Source organism: Akebia trifoliata, chromosome 14, assembly GCF_017979445.1.
Source record: "Akebia trifoliata isolate Shusen 1 chromosome 14, ASM1797944v1, whole genome shotgun sequence".
NCBI lineage: Eukaryota > Viridiplantae > Streptophyta > Magnoliopsida > Ranunculales > Lardizabalaceae > Akebia > Akebia trifoliata.
In genome coordinates, this window is record NC_141388.1 from 30,613,932 (window position 1) to 30,637,184 (window position 23,253).

The following is a 23,253-nucleotide window of genomic DNA, read 5'->3' on the forward strand; positions in this document are numbered from 1 at the left end:
CTTCACCAAAGAATTAGCACGCGGTCTTGGGGTGATATTAGTAAAAGTTGGTGGGGCAATAGAAATTCTCTATTTTTATTGTCTATATTCGAAAAAGACATCAACAAGAGCATTCTAGTGCATGTAGATTCTTAAGATTTTTATCATTTGATGATGTCACACGAATCGCTAGTACCATGTGAATTGTATGGCAAACCCAATAATAATGAAAGTTCCACAAGAGGATTGGAGTAGGTTACCACGAGATAAAAAATCTTCTTTCTAAAGAGATTTGTTGGCAATTATAATATGTTCAGGCCTTCAAGGTCCAATATTAAAATCATTTAGAGGTTTCCCCCCGCTTTATTTGTGTCAATAAAAAATCAAAATATCTCGAAAATGATGTGCCAATCATTGGACTTGATTTGTAACGTATTTATTCCTTGGTAATTTAAACTCAAAGTTCTATGAATTAGCCCATGCTTAACTAGCCAAGTAGTCAAATGACCGTACATCTTTTTTTATCTCTCTCGGTATCGAATTTGAATTTGAATAAATATTACATTTACAATGAAATTTAAGAAAATTGATCAGGCATTTGTTATCCTGCATAAAAGAAAAATTAAGTTATTTTTCATCCGAGATGAGATGGTATTGGTAGGGGCGGAACTAGGATTTTGTCTTCATGGGGGCAAAAATTCTAACAGGGCATCGTTGATATAAAAAATTCATTACTATTAACTTCTTCAAAATAAAAACATTTTGTAAGGGGCCAAATTTCTTGACGATCTTAATTTCTTTAATTTATAAGTAACTCCTTCAAACTTTACAAAATTCTATGGGAGCAAAGTCCTTTATAGATCTTAATAAATTTTAATTTATGAATAACTTCTTTAAAGTTTAAAAAATTATGTGGGGGCAAAGTCTCTAAAGATCCTCAAAAATATTAATTTTGAAGCATCTCCTTCGAAGTTTCAGAAATTCTTGTGGAGGCATTTGTCTTCACTGAAAATCCACCTTTAAATGGAAGCACGTGCTAAAAATATTAATGGAGACCTCATTAATGACTTGCTAAGTTTGTTCTGTCTATTCATGAAGTCTTCATTAATTATGGTCAGAGCATTAACTACCACGTACCATATATGTTACGAGTGGGACCTTGACGACTTGACATCCTACTTTTACTATTGATGACAATTGATGTTGTGAGTAGCAGTTTCAATGGGTACCCATTTAATCAAAACCAGCACCGAAAACAAAAACACAATTTTGATTCTCTTTTTATTGGAACCGATTAGAGCGTGGTCGAAAATGGAACTGAATTGATAGGAACTAAAACCATTAGGTTTTATTCGATGGGCACCAAAAACCGATTTATTTTTTCTTTAATTTAATTTTGATACTATAGATGATTTAAGATTGTCCTATATTTTAGATTAAAAAACCCTCAATTTTTCAAATAAACTATACATTGGGGCTTAATATGGCTTACTTCTTCCAAAAGTTACTTCTTTTAAAGAAGATGAATTTTTATTTTGAAAATCAAAATCATTTACTCATGTCTTTAGATGATTTTTTTTAATTAAGTTGATATTTTGGTAAATAATATGTAATTTTTATTATATAAAAGATCTTGATTTACAATGATTTGAAATATGTTTTTTCTTATTCTATTCTTGAGAAACGGAACCAATGAGTAACCAAGTTCTTGGTGGTTCTAGTTCCCTTTATTTTAGAATTGGAACCACAACTAACAATAATCAGAATCGAAAAAATATATTGGTTTTGGTTCTAAGTAACTTAAGAATAGAACCGGAATCAATTCATTGACACCCCCAATTGGGGGATACTTTTTTATCTAGAGCACAACATAGTAAATTTAATAAACACCTGGGACTTGAAATAGGTCGGACCCAGGCTGGATATGAGTATATCCATATTCATATCCAATTTTTTTTAAACTGGATCTGAATCCGTATTTGAATCAGATTCTACTGGATAAAAACATATCCAAACCATTTTATTTTATTGAGATTCAGCCTAATTAAATTACTTGAATTAGGTCTAGTCAAGTTGGTTAATTTTGAGCCGTTCAATATCTTTAATTTATGTTAGACTTCTATGCTAATTGCTATATTGTCAATGGTTTGGTTCTTAAGGAATTTAAAACCATAATCATTATATACTCTTCAATTCTTGTCAATTTCGATTCCAACTCTAAAATAAGTCGAACCAGATCCGAAGTCACAAAAAACACATAGGTATGCATCGATTCCAATTCTCAAGAATCAAATGGAAACATAAATTTTAAATCATTATAAAAATATTTCTTTGAAAGATTCAACATATTATGTACAAAGTATCAATTTAAATATAATTTGTTCTACTAAAGATAATAATTAATATTTTTTTCAAAAATTAAAATTATTCCTCTCTAAGAGTAATAAACTTTTAGAAGAGATGATACATTTTAAGATTTGATGCATATTTGTATGAAAAATTGAAGAAATCTATATAATACATATTAATTTTAAAATATATGAAAATCTTAAATCATGTATAGTATAAAAAATGAAAAAAATAAATTGGTTCCGAACCCTATCGGTTCGATTCTATTTTAGACCCAACTTTATTCAGTTCAAATAAAAAGGGAAAGAGAATTAGGGTTTTCAATTCTGGTTTGGTTTCGGATAAAAGGGTACCCATTGAAACCCCTATTATATTCTTCCATTTTACCATTATAATCCCTTTATTTTTTAAGAATTCATGTCATATTAAAGTAGTAGAAAGGGATATTTTGAAAAGAGTAGTTCTAAATTGACTTCCTTTGACACTGCTCTGACGTGATAGTGTTCAAAACATCAAATATTTTTCCTCGAGATACAAGAAAAAAAATCTATGGTTCTCTACACACTACCACATTAACACAGTGTCAAAAGAAGTCTGTTAAGCATTTTCCTTTCAAAAATCCTAGAAATATAATTTTCAAAGCCATATATCATTCAGATCTAGATGAATATAGGATTGGATTTGTATCTTAAATGGACCCTACTCGGATCAAGGGACATCAAACTATATTCAACTCATTTTTTATTCGGACGTACTATAAGGGGTCCAAACCAGCTAAATTCAGATTTTGAATGAAAATCCGACCCATTTACAATCTTGTGAGATGTTTCAAAACATTCCGAGACAAAATGATTCGGATATGATTTTGTCTCATCCATTAAAAATACTCAATCACAAGTTTCCAAAATGAAACTCGTACAAATCTAAATCCAATTAGGAAAAAATCACCATTAGAAATTCAAATGCTATCATGAAGCGTGCGTTCCTATCATTGAGCAATATAATGTAGACACATCCCTTGTCTCATCCAAGTCTCATGAACCTCAATCACATAAGCAATCTATTGGAGCAGTTAGATATGATGTATTGCAATAAGTTGTAATGTGTCACACCATATCATTATTTACAAGGATTACTTAGGATAAGAATGGATTAAATTAGATTAGATTTCCTTAAGATTCCGTGTTTACTAGATAATGATTCAATGTATCACAGTATAGCTTAATATAGAACATCATATCTATAGGCTCTAATACGATCTTGACCTAGGTTACTCCAAGAGCCAAAGTTTATAAGATGTCGTGATAGTCATGTTGATTATCATATAGAATACCACCACAAAACTTTGGTAAACGTGAATCAAATTTAATGAACTAAATTGATTGGATATGCAAATTGCTTACTACACAACTTATTGTAATTTGATAATGTGTCTAGTACCAATCATTTTACAAACTGATTTGTTTCGGACCTATTCACAATTTGATTTAATAGAAACAAATCTTGTAATATAGATCTAGTCTCTAGATTAGTGTACAATGTGATACATTTTTCTCTCAGGGAGAGGATGTTACCACTCCTACAAAAGGCAAAAATAATTTCCCATGTTTTACAATCTTTCAATCTGATTGAAACTCAAGGATATGCTTATAGTTCCTCAAGGTCCTAAAACTAAGCGAGTGTAAGTTTAAAACACGTACGTGTACACCCTTGATAGAGACATCCCAAAAAAAAAAAAAAAATGTAAAACTCATTCTTACTAAATAAGAATAGTTCGTTGGCTCCATCACCTTGTGGCATCCAAAAACATGATCCAATGCCACAGGCACGTACAAGACAAACTTCTAAGAACTTTGAAAAAAAACTTATTTTTTATCATTTAATTATAATTTTAAATTTTGTAGTTCAGTGGCTGTCCCTTTTCAAAACCTTGGATTAAGCTAAAAAATACTTCTTTTTTAACCTTAGTTTTTTCCATGACATTAAGAGGCTGTGTTGTTGGATTTGCCAATATGGTAATCCATGTGAGCCAAATGACCCATAGTAAGATTTGAAATCTTACTAAGTTAGTTAGGTTAGTCTGACTCAATAAATAATCTTAAAACTTGTCCCCTTGCTATACAGATCGAATTTGACTAGTTCAAAACATCTCGTGCCGAATAAGATAGAATCCGTTAACTCTATTTAAAATTATATATATATGGGAGCGGTTCAGCAGCCCTAAAGTTTGCCAAACATTTTTCAAAACATGGGTTAGATGATTTGGAATGAGCTGATTTTTTGTGAGGATGATCTCTACGGTGAAGAGATCATCCTCTCCAAATGTCAGCTCATTTTGAAATTTCTAACCCTAGTTTACAAATTGAAGAATCGTGGACCATCCAATTTTTGTAAATCACTTTTGATGGGGTTAGAAGTTTTGGAATATTCTGATTTTTGGTGAGGATGATCTCCTCATCATAAAGATCATCCTCGCAAAAAATCAGCTCATTCCAAAACTTCTAACCCATGTTTTGAAAAATGTTTGGCAAACTTTAGGGTGCTGAACCGCTCCTATATATATAATTTTTTTTTTTTTTTTTATAAATAATGTGGAGTAGAAGATTTTTAGTCACCAATATTTTAATTTAGAGAATACATATTTAAAATATGAAAAAAAAAAAAGATAAAAGTTTAGTTGATTTGACCTACTTTAATTGACTTGACAAAATTCTTCAAAATATTGTCAAATGAGTCAAGTTGAGAGACAATTCACATAGAATATCTCACTTGTTCTTAAACGATAACGAGATGAGTTATCGAGTCATCTCAGGTTAAAAAGTATTGATCAAAATGCAAATATGGTCACTGATCTAATAATAATGGTTAAAAATTCATTCAAATCCTTACCCTTCCATCTCACTAATAAATAACATAGTTACCTCGAAGAAACTTCATTATCTCTCTCTCTCTCTCTCTCTCTCTCTCTCAGTCACTCACTCACTCACTCTTTCATTCATGGAGTTTAATGCAAAGCACACCAATAATTTGGCTTCGTGGCCGACATTTTTGTCGGAGTACTGCATGCAATCAGAGGATTGTATGAAATTGAATGATGGCGTGTTTCAAATGAAGTTCCTCAAAAGGATTTTCTCAAGATCTTCATCCTTTTGATCAGTTTTCTTTTGTTGATGAGATGTTACTAAATTCAAAACTAGGGAACTCGACTCTCATTTATGATACATTCGATCCTTTCACCCATGAATTTTTGACTAATATTGATAATATCAAATCCAAGCTTTTTATGGAAGAAGGTGAGAATAAAGCAATGGAAAAATGTCAGACATGGGCTTATTAAATACTTCTCAAATGATTGAGAGCAAGTTGATATGAGAGGATCAGAGTCCTTTAGTCCCCAATTTTCAAAATTCTGAATCGAGGAACTTTGGATTAACTGCAAGGATCCCTGATACGACTTCATCCATCGCGATGATGAATATGCAGCTGTAAAAGATTGAGAAGAATCATAAGAAATCTTCTACAGCCAGGAGACATTGGACCAATGGAGAAGATAGGTATTTTAATTTTCTTTTTTTTAGGGGGGGGGGGGTGATTAAGACGTATTGTTTAGGTATTAGGGTTTAAAAAATCGTTTGAGATTGACATGGCTCGGAATGAGATAGATGGACATACAGATGAAAAAGACTAGTACAGGTCATATCTACTATAGTTAAAGGGCAAGGGACTAATGAAGAAGACATATTGAGATTTTTCTTTCTATTTTTGTTAAAGAGTTATTTTTTCTATATTAGGATTTTAACAATCGTCCAAGACCAAGATGACTCTAAACAAGATAGAGTCTAGCGATTAAACCCATTGTCTCCTTTTGTTTTTATGCTTTGGTTCTTTCTTTTCCTTTTTTAAATTCACAGATCTATGAAAAAGATCATCTTGTTTGAAATAACGAGATGAGTCATCCAAGTCATCTTGGTATTGTTAGTAAATGACAAACGAAAAAATCCAAGATTGGAAACCATGTTTGCTATTATATCTAGTGAGTTTCAATGCTTGATTTTGTTATATTTTTAAATTAGAAATATTGATCAATTGATGGGTGTTTTAGAGAATTGGTTGGTCTGATAAAAAGGTTTGGAAAGAAAAAATGGACACATATAGCTCAATTGATGAAAGGGAGAACTGGCAAGCAATGTCGAGAGAAATGGCACAACCATCTAAGGCCTAATATTAAGGTTTTATTTTTTCTTTATCTTCTTTTTTCTTATTCACTCATTCAACAATCTATATATGCATGATGGATATATGTATATTCGCATGCTCCATATTAATCATACATGTATTTTTTAATAATTAGATATAGCATCAACCCATAATAGTCGTGTTTCTTCTAGTGTCGTGTGCCATTTAGTTTATGTTTAAACATTGTATTCCCTTACACATGTATTGCTCTATCGAAAATGTGTACTAACTTAAACGCACATGTCCATCGTTGGCCTCAAAGTTTTAAAATTTCGTAAACTAGACTCGAATGTCACCAAGTTGAATCAAGTGACCGACGATTCAGTCGACTCGTATGAGTTAAAAATATATATATTAAATTTCTACATATTTGGAAAAAAAATTTGGAATTCTAAAATAAATTATAATATTTTTCTCTAGAAGAATGTATAATAAAACATAGCCTTAGAGCCTCCTTTGCTACAGATTTGTAGGGTTCATCCTTCTCACTTTATTTCCTTTCCTTTTTTAACCTTTTCAACTTTATGGCCCCTCTTCTCCTCCTCCCTCCCTTCTTTTCAATAATATCCCTCTAATATTTCTATATTTTCCTTTTTACCATCTTTTCAATAATATCCCTTTGACTATACTGTCTTTCTCTTTAACCCACTTTATTATCTTTCTTCATCTCCCCCTTTGTTAATGATACATCTCCAACTTTATTTATTTTCTTCTTTTACCCCCTTAACCTCAAAGATTTTTAATAATAACCCTCTAACTTTATTATTTTTATTTTTATCCCTTTTACCTTAAAGAGGATGTTAGTGCCGTAGGCATAGGAGAACTCTAGTATGAAATATACTAGCATAACTTGGTTAAATTTTTAAGCGTTGCAAATTATTTTTGGGTTGATTTAATCAAGTTAAGGAGTTGAGTTTGACAATTTGTTGAGTGACTCAGAGAGTTAGTTCCAACATGTTTTTGGGATCGAATCACCGCAAAATTAAATTGTCAAGTCAACTTGGTTGAGTTTTGAGTTGACTCAAAGGGTTTTAAAACTATGATTGATATCTAATAGGTTGATTCCAATAAGTTAAAGTTCTCTTATCTAACTATCGAGTGAAAGATTTGTCATGCTTGGAGGGAAGCAAATTTAGTGGCGGATGACTTAGGAAAATATGGAGTTTTGATGGAAAAATCTTTTACTTTTACCTCTTTCAATGATCTACGATTTATTGTTAGTTTCTTTTACACATATTCTTTTTCTTTTTCTCGTGTTAGGCTTGTAAACTAAGGGTGTAATCCTCATTTTTTCATTAATATACTCATTGCTTACTTTGCGGGAAAAAAAAATTAGGGGTGCACATGGTTCGGATTGGTTCGAATTTTGGCAAAATTCGAACCGAACCGAACATGATCGGTTCTACAAATTTGAAACCGAACCAATCCAATGACCCTATAGAACCGAACCAATCCAATCCAATCTTGGTTCGGATCGGTTCTCGGTTCTCATACTTATTGAAGATAGATACCTTCTTCCTCAATCCAAGCATTCTATCTCCTTCAATCTTCAAACCTTATAAACAAGTAGGACTTTTTTCAAACGTGGAATTTGGGATAATAAAAAAATTAAAAGGAAGAAGAAGAAAGAAATAAAAAACCGAAAATTTTATTTATATATAATTGGTTCGGTTTTCGGATTGGTTCGGTTCTATTATATCCTAATCCGGAACCGAACCAAATTTATCGGATTTTTTTTTTCTTCGATCCGTACCCGAACCATGTGTGTGTTTAATCCGAACCAATCCAATCCAAAAGCTTCGGATTGGTTCGGATCTCGGATTTACCCAATCCAATGTGCACCCCTAAAAAAAATACATACTAGGAATATTTTTTTGGTTTCTTTATTTATTTCCTTCACAATAATTGATGATATGAAGAGAAACCTTTTAACCAATTGTTTCATTTTCTTATGGATTAATTTCTTTTTTAAGGTGCTTTCTTAGTAGTTTACTAGAGTTAGCCTATGCTTACGGCAAAGGCATCCTCTTTTGGAGTTAAAGGGGTAAAACAGAAAAAATAATAAAATAATAGGGGTTTTGTGAAAAATCTTTAGGGTTGAAAGGTAAGAGGAAACATAATAAAGTTCGAGATGTATTATAAAAAAATCTTCAGGGTTGAAGGGGTAAGAGAGGAAATATGGTAAAGTTAGATGGACATTATTGAAAAAGAGAAGGGGTAATGGTGGGGGAGGAGGAGAGGAAAGAGAATAAAGTTGGAAGGGGGATAAAATCAATTAAGTGGGATCGCTTACATTGTAACTTGATGGGATGTCTATCCCCCATAAGTGAGCCACATCATTTTTTTTGTTATATAGATAATATTTGAAGTAGTTGTTGGAAGAAAAATAGTTTCTATCAGATTGACCATGCCTTCTTCTCATTTCTTCTCCAAGTCTCTTTCCGAGAGCCCCTAATGGTCTTTTTGGCTATGAAGAATATGTATGTATGTATGTATGTATAGGAAAGAAATATAGAGAGAGAAAGAAAAGTAAGAAAGGGTATCAATCAAAGTAGATAACCATATTACTAAACCTAAAGAGAGCCTCGCGGATTTAGAGTTCAAAGGATAATAAGTTTCAACTCTAGGATGTACCGAATAACGGTTTCCCCAACAATCTTTACCTAAAGGATGCCCTCCAATGGTACACCTTATAAGGTTCTTTGAGTTGTTCATTTGAATGGACACATTTTCGAGAACATGTATTTGTATGAGGAACTAAATCCTAATTAGCAATGTAAAACAATTAAATCGAACATGTCTCACTCTCTCTCTCTCTCTCACACACACACACACATTCTAACATATTCTTAACTTCTTGATACATTGATTAAGAAATTGTATATAATAATACTTATGTGACAGATTGTGCTCAGTGATAACTTAAAAATTAGAAACAATGTATAGTTCTAAACAACTAAACTTTATTATGTCCTGAAGAAAATTTCGTTAAAACCCAATAACATGTTCATTTTCCGATTGAGTGGGCATGCCTGTCATCTATTGGGCGTCATAATAGTTGTCGCTTGAGACTAGTCGCTAAAACCATGCGTGAAATATTTTTGGGCTCTTAACCTATTGAAGGATCTTGTGGTTGACGATACATAAACATTTAACTTCATCAATGAGTCATAGTCATTATATTTGATACTTATTCGTGGTTGATTCCATATAGCAATGATCAATCTTAATGATGTGTGTGATAGGATATGGTTTGAACATCATTTGATTAGTGGACCCAATTAAGAGTGCAACAAAGCATTTTCAAAAGGAGAACATTAATTATAAGGTTAATCATGGTTCATTCCTAATAGATTCCATTATTTTTTGTAACTCAAATCTAATTTTTTTCATAATTTTTATTTTTATTTTTTTAGCTTATATGTCTAATAAAAGAGGGTTTGAACATCATCGAGTTAGTGGATCCAATTAATTGTGCAACAAAGCATTTGCAAAAAGAGGACGTAAAACCTTTTCGTTTATTAAAACAACAAATTTGTGATACAATATAATGAGTCGACTTTTGCACACTTTACATAATTTTTTCTATGGTGATTGCATCGAACTCATTTTCATGTAAGTCTAGCTTACTGAGGTATTAATTGATCTATTTCAGTTCAGTTTCACATATACTTAGAACTGGAACCTAAATAAGACATTGGTTCCTATTTTTATTAGTTATTGTGGAGGCCTTTTACAACTTCCACTCCTTGAGATTAGATTGGTTCATTGATGAAAATGATGTTGGTAATGATCTTAATCGACGAGTCTTCTCTTCAAGGCTTCAATGGTTCAAAACAATTGAAGGAGATAAAGGAGAAGGAAAAGGCCTCGGTGTGATGCTTGACAAAGATCCTCCAAAGATTTTGTTAGTAAAGGGGTGGTGATCAAGAAAATGAAGAAGATTTAGATGAAAGAGAAGATGAACAATGAAAATGCAAGATGGTATTCTTGGGAGAGTGAAGGACGATAATTTTTCGACCTCTTCTCAATCTTTAGAGATGGTGTTTTATAGTTTAAACCTAGGGACAAGTATCACAACATAATTGATCTCAGTGTAATACCATGTGGGGTATGAGCTGGATGAGGAGTGCTGATTCAACTATTGGGTTCTATGTTCATCTTTTATTAATGTTAATACTTGAATTTAATTGGCATTGTCTCATGATAATTAATGTTGAGTTAGTGTAATTCACTATTTGAGGGTGGATGAGTCAGAGAATGTCACTTCCATCATTGTCTTGACAAGTATTTATAGATATCACGTTTAACAAGAAGATCTTGACATATGAGAGAGTTCATATTGTATTAAATTATTTGTCTTATTCTAATATGCATATTAAATCCGATCTATCGTTTTATTGACCTAATAGGCCATTTTAGACTATTCATTCACTAATTCGAGATCTAGCCTACGTTTTTGTTCCAATCATCTTGATTTTATGTCTCCGTTTAATTAGCATCACTCATAGTTTACCCGAGCTCATGTCCGACTTAGTAGGTTAGGATTGAGATACTGCACTTAACATTTTTCGACGCTGTTGAGGTGCCAAGTCGTTCTCTAAGTAAAATCTTATCTCGGTGCAAACCAAACTCACGATGGACCCATCATACCTCAATATGTATTTCTAACTGCGGAGATAGTAAATCATGTCAGGTTACCTCTCACATCGATCTGTAACGATATTGTGATTCTAATAGTTTAATTCAACACTTAACTCTGGGCCTACCCAGTACTCAGGAGGGACACGTGTCCTTATCTCAGTAATGTGACAAAAATGGTCTCCACACTTGTGGTTCTAGGTATGGAATTCTTGGTACCAAAACCAACCCTAAAAATACACAATACCCATCAAGTACCCAATAAGATAGACATTTTTATTGGGTCTTTAAAAGGCTTCCATCAGTTTTAAGCTAAGAACTGGATTTTGTTTTAACCTAGAACATATTTGCTCTAATACCAAACACCATAACCAAGATCAAGCCAACTGAGTTTGAATTTTTATTCTTTTGTATTGAGTGAGTTGGTAAAACAAATCTCTGTGATTGATACTCTTAATGTACAACTTGAACTCTAAATTTTATGTCCTGAGAAGTGGGTAGTTTCTAATCCTTCTCCAAAACAAGAAACCTCAACATCTTCAAGACAGTTGTTTGGCTGTTCATCTGGAAATAAGAAATCCAAGTTTTGTATTGATGAAAAAGTTTTCCTGGAAAAATCATTTTTATACTGAATTCCTCACTCAATCATTGAATATAACAGGAACGAAAAAAGGTATGTAAGCATGGACATTCAAACCTCTAATTGCTCATGTAGACGCCTCTGGACATCTAATTGCAGTCGTAATGCCTCCATGATTTGCATGCCCCTGTTAAATATGGATCCAAAAAGTGAAAGGGTTCTCAATTCTTGATTCTATTTGTAAATCTATAGATAGAAAGAGGAGAATAATTAGGGTATATATGGTTGTATGGAATTCTTTTTCAAGGGAATATGAATTCCTCAAGAATTTGGTCAAGGAAAATGATTTCCGTTGGAAAATGAATTCCAATTCCTCTGTTTGGTTACACATAAGAATGTAAAAAAAAAAAAAATTGGTTTCAAGTTTGTGGGATGAGGCTAATAGTGGGAGTCTGAGAGAAATAACATTAGGAGTAGGAAAATAATTTTCCGGGGGTTTAGGTGGGAAATCATTTCCCTTCTAGGGTGAAAAATTGCCCTAGGGAAGGAAAATGAATTCTAGAGAAAATGCATAATCATACATCTAAAAATCACATTTTCAAAGAGAACTCATTTTCCATGTAGGATCCACATAGGACCCTTATGGTTACAATTGTGCTTAGATAAGAAAAGTAGTAAAATGTAGGAAGAAAAGACGGTATCATGAGAAGTATACGTTTTCGGGTCGAGTTTTGTTGCATCATTTGTTACACTTCTTCTGTCTGATTTTCCTGCCATAGAAACAAATGTATAGATTGAGAATTTAGTAAAAATTATATAATTTAAATTATCCATGATTACACCACAAACTATAAAGTAAAACTAGAGATCATTCAATTATAAAATCACATAATAAGTCAAAATACTTTTTTTTTTTTTGATAACCGGGTATCCTTGTAGACAGTGGATCGAGCCCGTGTTTGGGCTTTGCCCAGTCCATAGATCATGGTCTTCAGGGGCGGAGCCACGATTTTCTTGTAGTGGGGGCAAACTATGGTTAGTTGTATAGTTGAAGAACTTGAAGATGAATGATTTTTGGTAGAAGAGGTTTATGGTTAGAAGTTGAAAAAATGATATTTAGGTTATTTTCAATTAGTATATAAGAAGTTCAAGTCCAGAGGCAATGTCATCAACAAAAAAATTTAAGGGGGGAGGGGGGGGGAGGGGGGAAGGGAGGTTGGGGCAAATAGGGAGAGAGGTGAGAGAGTGGGGACAAATGGGGCATGTAATTAGTTGAAAATATAGGGGTGTCTTAAAGTTCTGTGGGGGCAATTGCCCCCACCAGCTCTTTACTAGCTCCACCCCTGACGGTCTTGTCCAAGGACTAGTCCCAGAGCACGTGCAACGCCCGTACATCACACATTGGGTAAGTGAGGGTGACCAATTATGAAAAATTCATCTAGATATTGATGAAATTAGATATATATAAAATAGTATTTTCCAAGAGTTGCAATCCAGCACAGTGTCCTGTTCATATATATAGGAATGGTATCTATGTGCACGCTTTGGTTGGAGAATAAACACATTCGGCTGCGAGCATGGCTTGGCTAAGAGTCCGATGTATTTTAAACTCTAACTAATGCGTGCCGTAGACACCATTCCTAAGAAATAGGAATGGAACACCATATTGAATCGTGAGTCTTTTCAAATTCTTGACATACTTGTTGATTTCAGTCTTTCATAAAGATTAACATAAAATGACTGAAATGCCCTCATTTCACCCTTTGCCAAAATCTGGTCGTTTTCAACTTCTAAGGTAAAATTTGTTATCCTTGCTTTCAAGCTAAAGATTCCATCATTTTCAACCATCAAACCTCAGGACTTTGGTGGAGATTGAAACAATAGATTTGGGGGAAGAAAATTCAAGGGTTTTTACCGAAAGGTTGAAGATGATGGGCTGGAGACAAGCCTGAAGAGGTTCAATAGTTTAAAAGAAAATAACTTAAAGGTTTGACAATGGGGTTTTTTTTTTTTTTTTTTGAAGTGTTGGGGGGAATCAATGATTTTTGTAATGAGGTTGAAGATGAGGGCGTTCTGGTCATTTTAAGTTAATCTCTCATGCAAGACAACAGTTAAGGTGAGGGAGTATTTCATCAGTTCAATGACATCGGGACTCGGGAGTTATCCCTAATTTTTACCAAAATCTGGAAGGGTAACTCCAAAAAGTTAAAATTACCCTTTAAGTTACAGTGCAAGAGGTCCTTCTAGTGATGTGTTTTTAGGCCCTTTTTCCCCCTTTTTTTTTTTTTTTTTTTTAAGGTGGTGTTTAGATACAGTATATTGGAGTGGTAATATAACAGGAGCCTAAACAAAACCTTAGAGCCAAGGTAAGATGTTTGGAAGTGAATCTAAGTTCATTCTTGATTAAAAAGAGCTTAAAACTTATGCAAGTCTGTTCTAAACTGGAATAATATGGGATATTTTCGAAAAAATGATCAACTTTTGACAAAGTTATGATTCCAGCTCACTGTTCATTTTAATTATCAAAACGTGAACGATAATGAATTCGGAGGTTTTTAAGCTGACAATTTCGTAGGTTTAAAGTGACTAATTGGAAATAGTCACTTTAAAATCACCGAATTCACCATACTAAAAGTTTTTTTAACGAAAACATGATCATTCACGTTTTGATAATAAAAATGAACAATTAGCCGGAATCGTAATAACTCATTTTCAGCTCACGAAATGGTAATTTACCCATAATATATTGCCTCATCATAGGAATAAATTAGAGCTCTATGATCCACAAAGTAGTTTTTTTTGTTCAAGTGGGACTTTTGCCTCTTTGGGAGTAGAGGTGAGGGCTATCCGAAGAATAACTTTAAGGTGAATATCGGTGGTGTTCGAGGAACAATTTATCTTGTCATAGCAGGAGCAAGTCTATTCAGAATATACTTGTTCCATTACCAAACACACCCCCCTCAAGCTTCAATTCCATTCAACTCCACATGGCATCTAGTGTGCTAAATGTCAGCTTGGACACTTGCAAGGATAATTCCAGAAAAGAGAGACTTAAGGGTATGTTTGATTGCACGTGAAAATTGATTTTTCACCCCAATCAAAAGGTCCATCAAAACATGAATTTCCCACCCATATGGGTGGGAAAGTAACCTTAACAAAAGTCAGAGGCATTTGGATCTCACAAAAACAAATGGGTATTTTACCAAAATGGGTATGAACTTTGTAAAACTTATGGAATCAATATAAGAAAATAATTACAAAAATGGGTACATATCCTTTTTCATAAATGAATTCATTACGAATATAAGTAAAATGGCGAATTCGTTACTTTTTGTTAGGACTTAAAATTAAATTTTACATCTTGATTTTTGAAAAGTTCATATCGATTTTTGTAATTTTCTTCCTCGTGTTGTTCAAATATGCTGGATCGGTCATTTTGCACGGTCCAAAATCAGAAACATTTTCTATCCATGGGTGGCCGTTGTACGTATTTGTGCTTGTTTTCGATTTATGTTTTCTAATTGTTATCGATTCTTTACATAAGCACAAATTTGTTATGTGTTTGGGAAGAGATGTTGTAAATCAAACACTTTTAATCAGGACATGAAACCTATGAAACAATACTAATTGCTACCAAAGATTACAAAATCATTAGATAATCGTAACAAAGATGTAAGGATTTACCTTCTGCAGAGTCTGGTATGTACTTGGCAATTCGATATTTCTGCAAATTACATATAAGATGGTATGATTAAGATCTCCAAAAACTAAAACAATAAAAATTCAAACAAAAATACCTGCAAATGGCTTTTTATATGGAAGATGGTCAATCCATCTGAGTCCATCAGCTTCAGAATTCCCTTTGGAGTTGCCCCTATGTTCATCCAAAAATAAATAAATAAATAGAGAATTACAAAAAAAAAAAAATATGAACTTTCTGAAAATTACAGAATTGGGTGTCAATTCTATCTTACTTCTTTACGAAAATGGGTATGTACCCATTTTCATATATAACTTTGTATTTTATTTTACGAAAACGTGTAAAACGGTGAAATCCAATCCTGATCTTAATCTGAGTGTAATTTTTTTATCTAAATGTCCATTTGATTATTATTATATATGTTTTTGAGTAGATTTGCATTTCGGAATTTTTTTAATAGATTTTGGACTTTAGAAATTAAATTGGACAATTGCAAAATCTTGCCCAAATTCTTCTCGTTTGGTATTTATAAAATCTTTATACTTATTAAAAAAAAGATTATAATGTTGTTACTCACTCTCAGCACCACCAAGACGATTCACACATTCAACGAACCGCTCGTGAAGATGTTGAGTCCATCGAATCCGCATTTTAGATGAAACACAGCCACCAGAAGTAATAGAAGCACTTCCTAATGAAGGATGTGGTGATTGCTTCTCTAGATGAAGATGGAAGCTTGGGTGTGAAACCGGCAATTTAAATTGATTACAATCAACCTGTAAGAACAAAGATCAGTCCATCCCATAATTTTCAATCTTGGTTTCACATCTTGTCTCGTTCAGGAACGATACTAAATTCTTCAACAAATTCATGGAGAAATTTTGAATCATTTAAAGAATAATAAATAAAAAAAACTCACTCTTGGATTCTGAATCCCCTCAAAAGGAACAAAGGGATGCCTTGTGTTTAACGTGGCGTTGTCTTCCACCAAAATATTTTTTCTTTGATTTCGATAGGAGTTTTCGGAGGGAAATCTCACAAAGGGTTGTAAAGTATTTGGTGATTGAAGATCAAGATCATCTCCCCTTGAAGAATTCAATGAGAAGTAGTCATCACAAGGTCGATATGAAGAGTCATTTGGGTTAGAATTCTTGGGTAACTGGGGGAACGAAGGGAGGGTCCCGAGTTGATGATCGACGTGTTGTGGAAGGCCCGAGTAATAACGTTCAGTTGCATAGAACAAAGAAGCTGGTGATCCCATGTTCATTAGCTGTGATCTTGCTTCTAAGGCTGGTGATGAAGATTGTAAACAAACAGTACCATTGTTCCAAGGCTGTAAACAATGAGAATTCTCGGAAGAATGATCGGGTAATTCGATTAAATAATCGTCTAATGATACATGGGTTTGTTGTTGGCAATCGATCTTCCGAGTGCTCATTTACAAATAATCAATAACTTCACCACCAACTGAAAAAAAAAGAAAAAATAAATCTATGTTCTATAGCTTAATGAATTTATTATTTTAGAAGATCATGAAACCGCGTAAATTACGCGTAAAATGAAAAAGTTTGAAGAAGATGAAAGAACAATTAGTAAAGCAATAGTACAATTGAATGAAATTAGTACTAGTGGCCGAATTTGAAGATTGATTCCCTGAAATTCTCTCTCTCTCTCTCTCTCTCAAATGTATATATATTCTGCAATTCTTCATACATAAGATATGCAAGTGTATAATCCAATGCAAGCTTTCTATTTATTCCTAAGATGGATAGTGATGAAAAATGATCTTTTGACACCACCAATGTTCAAGAAAAAAAAAATGATCTTGTGATACACCCAATGTTTTAAGAGAGAGGTGCAGATAGAGAATTACAAAGAAGGATATGAAATTCACCAAAATTACAAAATTGGGTATGAAAAAAGATATAATTATAAAAATGGGTATATAACCTTTTTGTAAGACTAATGATAAAATGACGCGCTGACCCATACACGGTCTGTACTTGGCAAGGGCACAAAATTGTAGATTTTTTCTTATGTATCCTGAAGAAAAAGATCTATATAAGAAAAAATCTATATCTGTGGTTCTGTGCCTTTACCACGTCAGCCATGTACAAATTGTGTACGTGTTAGTACATACGTTTATCACAACTCTTTTTTTGTAATTTTTAATTAATGAAAATGTGCAAAGTGGTAATTTCAATTTTTTTTTTTTTAATAAAAAAGGGGAGGGGGTGGGGGTTGAAAAATGTTGGAGTGACATTAAAATTTACTTCGTTTCACACATTGCTGATGTGGATATGTGTACAGAATCATAGATGTTTTTCATTGAGATATGAGTGAAAAGCATCTATGATTATATTTGCACTTCCACATCAGTAATGTGTGAAATAATGTCAATTTTAATGTCACTCCAACACTATCCTTATCCCTTTTCATAACAAATGGATATATATAACTGTTTTTGTAATTATGTTTTTCATATCTGATTCTATAATTTTAAAAGGTTTATATCCATTTTCCTGAAACACCCATTTTTAAAAGGTGAGTTATATATTATATAATATAAAAAAGGGAATTCTTAGTGGAGAAGTTAAAAATAAATTAATAGAACAAAAGAGGAGATGAGTCTACTAGTCAAAAAATTAATAAGATTCTTCAAGATCAGAAAATTGGAATTTTTCTGCTATAGGTATCTATAGATTAATAATGTAATATGAGATTCTGGCATAAATTCACAATCCCAACAAGCTTTTAATTATTCCTAATATGGATATGGATGAAAAGCAATTTTACCATAAAGATATAAGAATAATCCATCCTCTAAAAAGAAATAATAGCTTAAAATTTTGATTTTGGTAGTTTTACTCCCACAAACTTGCATTTTGTAAAAAGGAGAATATATATATATATATATATATATGGGTCCCGTTCAATGGCCAACAGTTTGGCAAACATTTTAGCAAACACTTTTTCAAAACATGGGTTACAGGTCTTGGAATGGGCTGATTTTTGGTGAGGATGATCTCTATGGTGAGGAGATCATCTTCACCAAAAATCAACTCATTCCAAAACTTATAGCCTCAGTTAACAAGTTGAAAAATCGTGAACCGTCCATTTTTTGTAAACCATTTTTGATGGGGTTAGAAGTTTTGGAATGGGCTGATTTTTGGTGATGATGATCTCCTCACCGTAGAGATCATCCTCACCAAAAATCAGCCCATTCCAAGATCTCTAACCCATGTTTTGAAAAATGTGTCTGCCAAAATGTTTGCCAAACTGTTGGCCATTGAACGCTACCCCTCTATATATATATATATATATATATATATATATATGGGAAATGTTCAGCACCCTAAGTTTTACCACACATTTTAACAAACGTTTTTTGTCCTACATGGGTTAGAAGTTTTGGAATGGGCTGATTTTTGGTGAGGATGATCTCTATGATTAGAAGATCATCCTCCCCAAAAATCAGCCCATTCCGAAATGTTTAACCCCATGTTTACAAGTTGAAAAATCGTGGACCGTCCATTTTTTATAAATCATTTTGATGGGGTTAGAAGTTTTGGAATGAGCTGATTTTTGGTGAGGATGATCTCCTCACCATAGAGATCATCCTCACCAAAAATCAGCCCATTCCGAAACTTCTAACCCATGTAGGACAAAACGCGTTTGTTAAAGTGTGTGGTAAAACTTAGGGTGCCGAACGGGACCTATATATATATATATATATATATATATATAGGGTCAGGTTCAAGGGACATATGAGAAAATATATGTAAAAACAATGTAACATTAATAAATTTTCAAAATATGGGTTAGAAATTTCGGATTGAGCTGATTTTTTGTGAGGATGATCTCTATGATGGGAAGATCATCCAAAAAAAAAAAAAAATTAGTCCAATCTGAAACTTCTAACCCTATTAAAAGTGATTTAGAATGTGGACCGTCAATTTTTTGTTAATTTTTATCAATAATTTGTAAATGACTTTTGATGGATTTAGAAGTTTCTGATTGAGCTGATTTTTTGTGAGGATGATCTTCTCATCATAGTGACCATCATTGCAAAAAATCAGCTCAATCCAAAACCTCTAACCAGATATTATTTTTTTGTATAAAGTGTAAAAAGAGATTCATTCCCAATTCTTAGGCCTAATAGAAGTTATGGTCAATGGTTGTCCCATGATGGAGCCGATATCGAGCTTGTTTATCGATCCAGTTTAAACCAATCGATCTTCTGATAATTGATCTACAATGTTATCCGTTAGAATTCGATCAAACCTAAATTGATTGTGGCTCATTAAGCCCCATTTGAGTAGAATTATTTGCTCGTCATTTTTTGCACAATAAATCATTTTTCTTAGGAACAACATGCATTTAGCATTGGCCACTCTTCTTCAACGATCTTGTTTTTGGAGGCCATCGATTTAATAAAAACTCACGTTGATTGTTGATCATCACAAGTAGACCATAGAATGGATTGGACCTTGTCGAGTCGAATCTAGACCTAAAACAATATCCAAATTATGTTATGTTCATTGAAATCCAATCAACCCAATCTGAATTGTTTGATTTAGGTTGGGTCAGCTTTTAATGAATTGTTAAATTATTTTGGGTTTTTTTTTTTTTTTTTTGTGCACTTTCTCCACCTATTTTTTCTATTAGAATCATTTCATATTATAGAAAAATAGCATAAAATGATATTTTGAGAAATCTAAATATAATTTTCAAATCGTATTTGGTTGGATTTATGGATGAATTCTTATTCGCCCCATGTCCGACTTAGGTCTAAGGTCATTAAATCATATCTAACCCTATTTTTTATTTTGATCTACTTCAAGGGTCCGAACCTATTAAATTCAGATTTTGAATAAAATCCAACCCATTTTATGAGTTAACCATGAGCTTGAGTATTAGGATGATGCATTGTAATAACGTGTACTACGATACATCAAATCATTCTTTATGAGGATTAGGATGAAAATAAATCTAATTAGATTAGTGTTAGATTAGATAAGCTATGATCTTCTCCTAGTAATTTCTATATAAACCCAATCTGTATTCATATCTAGATAATAAAATACGAAACAATTAGATCGAATTTTTTTTGGTTACTTTGTTGTAATTCTTATCTGAAAAACACAAATCGAGATTAAAATCTAAAAAGCTAAAAACAAGTAAAGATGAAACTCAAAACTTAAAAATAAAGAAATAGTTCATCACATTTCAATTTTTTTTTTTTTTAAAGCTCAAACAAAACTTAAAATCAAGAAATTAAAGCTAAGGAGATGTAAAGAATGAACCCAACATTAAAGAAAAAAAAAATAATTCATCTATTTAATGGAGCCTTAAAATTAGAAGAATTATTAAAAAAAAAAATACAAATAGAATTTTAAATCTAGAAAGCTAAAAACATGAAAGGGCAATTTAAATTTAAAAGAATAATAAAAAATAAAAACATAACTTAAAATCTAGAAAGCTAAAAACATGTAATATTATAGAAGAAAAAAAATCATTTATTTAAAGGGGTACTTAGATTAAGATAAGAAGACATCTAGAAGTGGTTATTCATTATTAAAGTCAATAAATCAACAGAAGAAAGTCAATAATTAAAATAAATTACACAAAGAAATTAGTTCCAACTTTGGTCTGTACGAAATCAAACAATTTACTTTGGGGCGTCCCTAAGGCCCTAATCCCTTGTACAATCCAACCATGTGAAGACAAGTACGCCCTCATGAGACTAAATATTGAATTATTGTTCATTGTTCAATAAGGGTAACTTAGTCTTTTCCTTCATATTCTGAAGTATTTGACTTGCCAGGTGGCTGAGGACAGTAATTGTCAAGGTGGGCCCGAATCCTTGAGTTGGAAGAAAAAAGAAAACAGGATTCGTTCGTGGGCTTCAAGCTTTCATATAAGAACAAAAGAATAAGGGAGCGACTAGTTGCACCCCACTTGGAACTAATTGCATTCCATCCTTAAACCTCTCCTTGTCTCTTAAAGGAAAAAAATTGCAATCCATTCCATCGTTTTCTTTCCTTTAGTAGACAGGAAGAGAGGGAGAGAGAGTGAGATTCTTGTTCGTCCTTCAAAATAAACTTAAAGAAACAAAAAAAAAAAAAAAAACTTCTTTATCATTCAACAAAAATCAGAGAAATAAAAAGAGATGAGTGCAATTAGTAAAATTTAAAATTTTTTAAAATCTAAATAGTATTTAAAAAAAAAAAATTGAAAATCAATTAACAACTTTTGATCTACAAATAATCGTGAAAGAAAAGCTTTCAAACAAATAATATTTTCCTACTCTAAATGAGATTTAATCAAATCTCCAGATTCATGTTTAGAGAAAATATTTTTTTATAGTGTTGCTCTAGTTCATGTTACGAATTGTTGATCCTGATGGTGTTGATCAACAAGGATATACTATTGATCATCCTTAGATTTCATCAACGAAATCCCTAATTCGAAGAGAAAAATCATATTTTTGTGTTGGTCCTAACCGTGGATGAATAGATACTAACTCCCATCTGGATCATTCATTCACACCACTTAACACATCTCAAGGTAGACATGTGATAAAGTTTGGGTGGAATTCTATCTAATTTGGATAGAATCCTTAAGTTGGGAAGGCTTTTCCCTTTTAGATAATTATTAAATTTGTATGAGGGTACATGTGACAATTATTATTGAATTAGGGTTAAGATTTCTTTTTAGGGGTTGTAGATACCCCAATTTGAACGAATCCCACTTGAAAAGGACTAAAAAATGACGTATTTTATATGACTCAAATTTTCAAAATTCAATCATTTTTGTTTAAATCAAAAGCCTTAGAATTTTTAATAGTCCAATGGCCCACCAAAGGACTAATTCATCATCTAAACCTTACCACTTTCTCCCCCATCATCTTTTCAAACTCTCACTCCTTTAAGCTCGAATCATCTATAAAGTCTTGATCTCATTTCTAAGCCCACGTAGAACTCATCGATCCCTAATCACCCTAAGTCCCATGTTAAAACAAACATAAATCCAACCCAATCACTAAGTCCAATGACCCTAAATCAATTCCATGACAACCGAACCTAACCATTACCCAATTCTAAGCTCAACATATATAAAAGCTCATTCTAAACCCCTACTCAAGCCCAAGATTATAATCATGATCACCACAAAAATTCATGATCATCATAAAGGACACATGCCACCCCCACAACCAACTTCCCAAAAGAAATCTGTGGCACCCCTCGAAATACTAACACAAATCTCAATGTCAAATCTCGAGATACTAGGTGGTTCCTCGAAATTTCGGCATAATTTCCTCTATTTATGTTAGCATTCCAAGGCATTCAAATACCTGATAAATCATACACATGATATTCTGCATATAGATACAAAAATAAAATAATAGCGGAAGTCTATATACATCTAACAATGTAAGGTAAATCAGAATGCGGAAGAAATAAATAATATACATGATTTTATTGAAAACTCCTCACTCCAGCAAAAGTCCTAAACTTCAACCCAAAATTTATAATGCCACCTGGATGAATTAACGCTGCTAGGGGATATAGCCCCAATACTCACCAGGTAACGAGTTCTCGTGATTTATTTGACCAACCAGGTGATCCTCACTTGATAACGCTACTCTACACTTACCTCATCAAGTGTAGAACTAAAAAAATAAAAAGGAAAATATGAGTAACAGTAGTTACCCAGTAGGGAAGCAAACAATTCTTGCCATTAATCTCATCCTATCATGAATAAG

At 32.6% G+C, this 23,253-nt stretch overlaps 1 protein-coding gene across 2 annotated transcripts; it reads right to left on the reverse strand.

The window, feature by feature from the left end:
* Positions 1 to 11,840: 11,840 nt before the first annotated feature.
* On the reverse strand, positions 11,841 to 17,287 carry LOC147386742 (myb-like HTH transcriptional regulator family protein). Of its 2 annotated transcripts, XM_086424515.1 has the most exons (7): positions 17,093 to 17,287; positions 16,405 to 16,952; positions 16,063 to 16,261; positions 15,583 to 15,659; positions 15,470 to 15,509; positions 12,501 to 12,555; positions 11,841 to 11,972 (listed from the first exon to the last, which is right to left on the reverse strand). In XM_086424515.1, the coding sequence occupies exons 2-7, from the start codon at positions 16,921 to 16,923 to the stop codon at positions 11,897 to 11,899; spliced, it is 966 nt and encodes a 321-aa protein (XP_086280641.1). In that variant the 5' UTR covers positions 16,924 to 16,952; positions 17,093 to 17,287; the 3' UTR covers positions 11,841 to 11,896. The 2 variants fall into 2 exon arrangements, with proteins under 2 accessions (XP_086280641.1, XP_086280640.1); XM_086424514.1 differs by having other exon boundaries at positions 16,405 to 17,287.
* Positions 17,288 to 23,253: the final 5,966 nt, after the last annotated feature.

Bases quoted from the DNA above. Each gene is read 5' to 3' on its own strand.
- LOC147386742 (XM_086424515.1), bottom strand. From the start codon at position 16,923: ATGAGCACTCGGAAGATCGATTGCCAACAACAAACCCATGTATCATTA. The intron at 15,510-15,582 runs GTATTTTTGTTT...TGTAATTTGCAG, and splicing joins ATATAAAAAGCCATTTGCAG to AAATATCGAATTGCCAAGTA. The intron at 12,556-15,469 runs GTAAATCCTTAC...TTTCTATGGCAG, and splicing joins CATACCAGACTCTGCAGAAG to GAAAATCAGACAGAAGAAGT.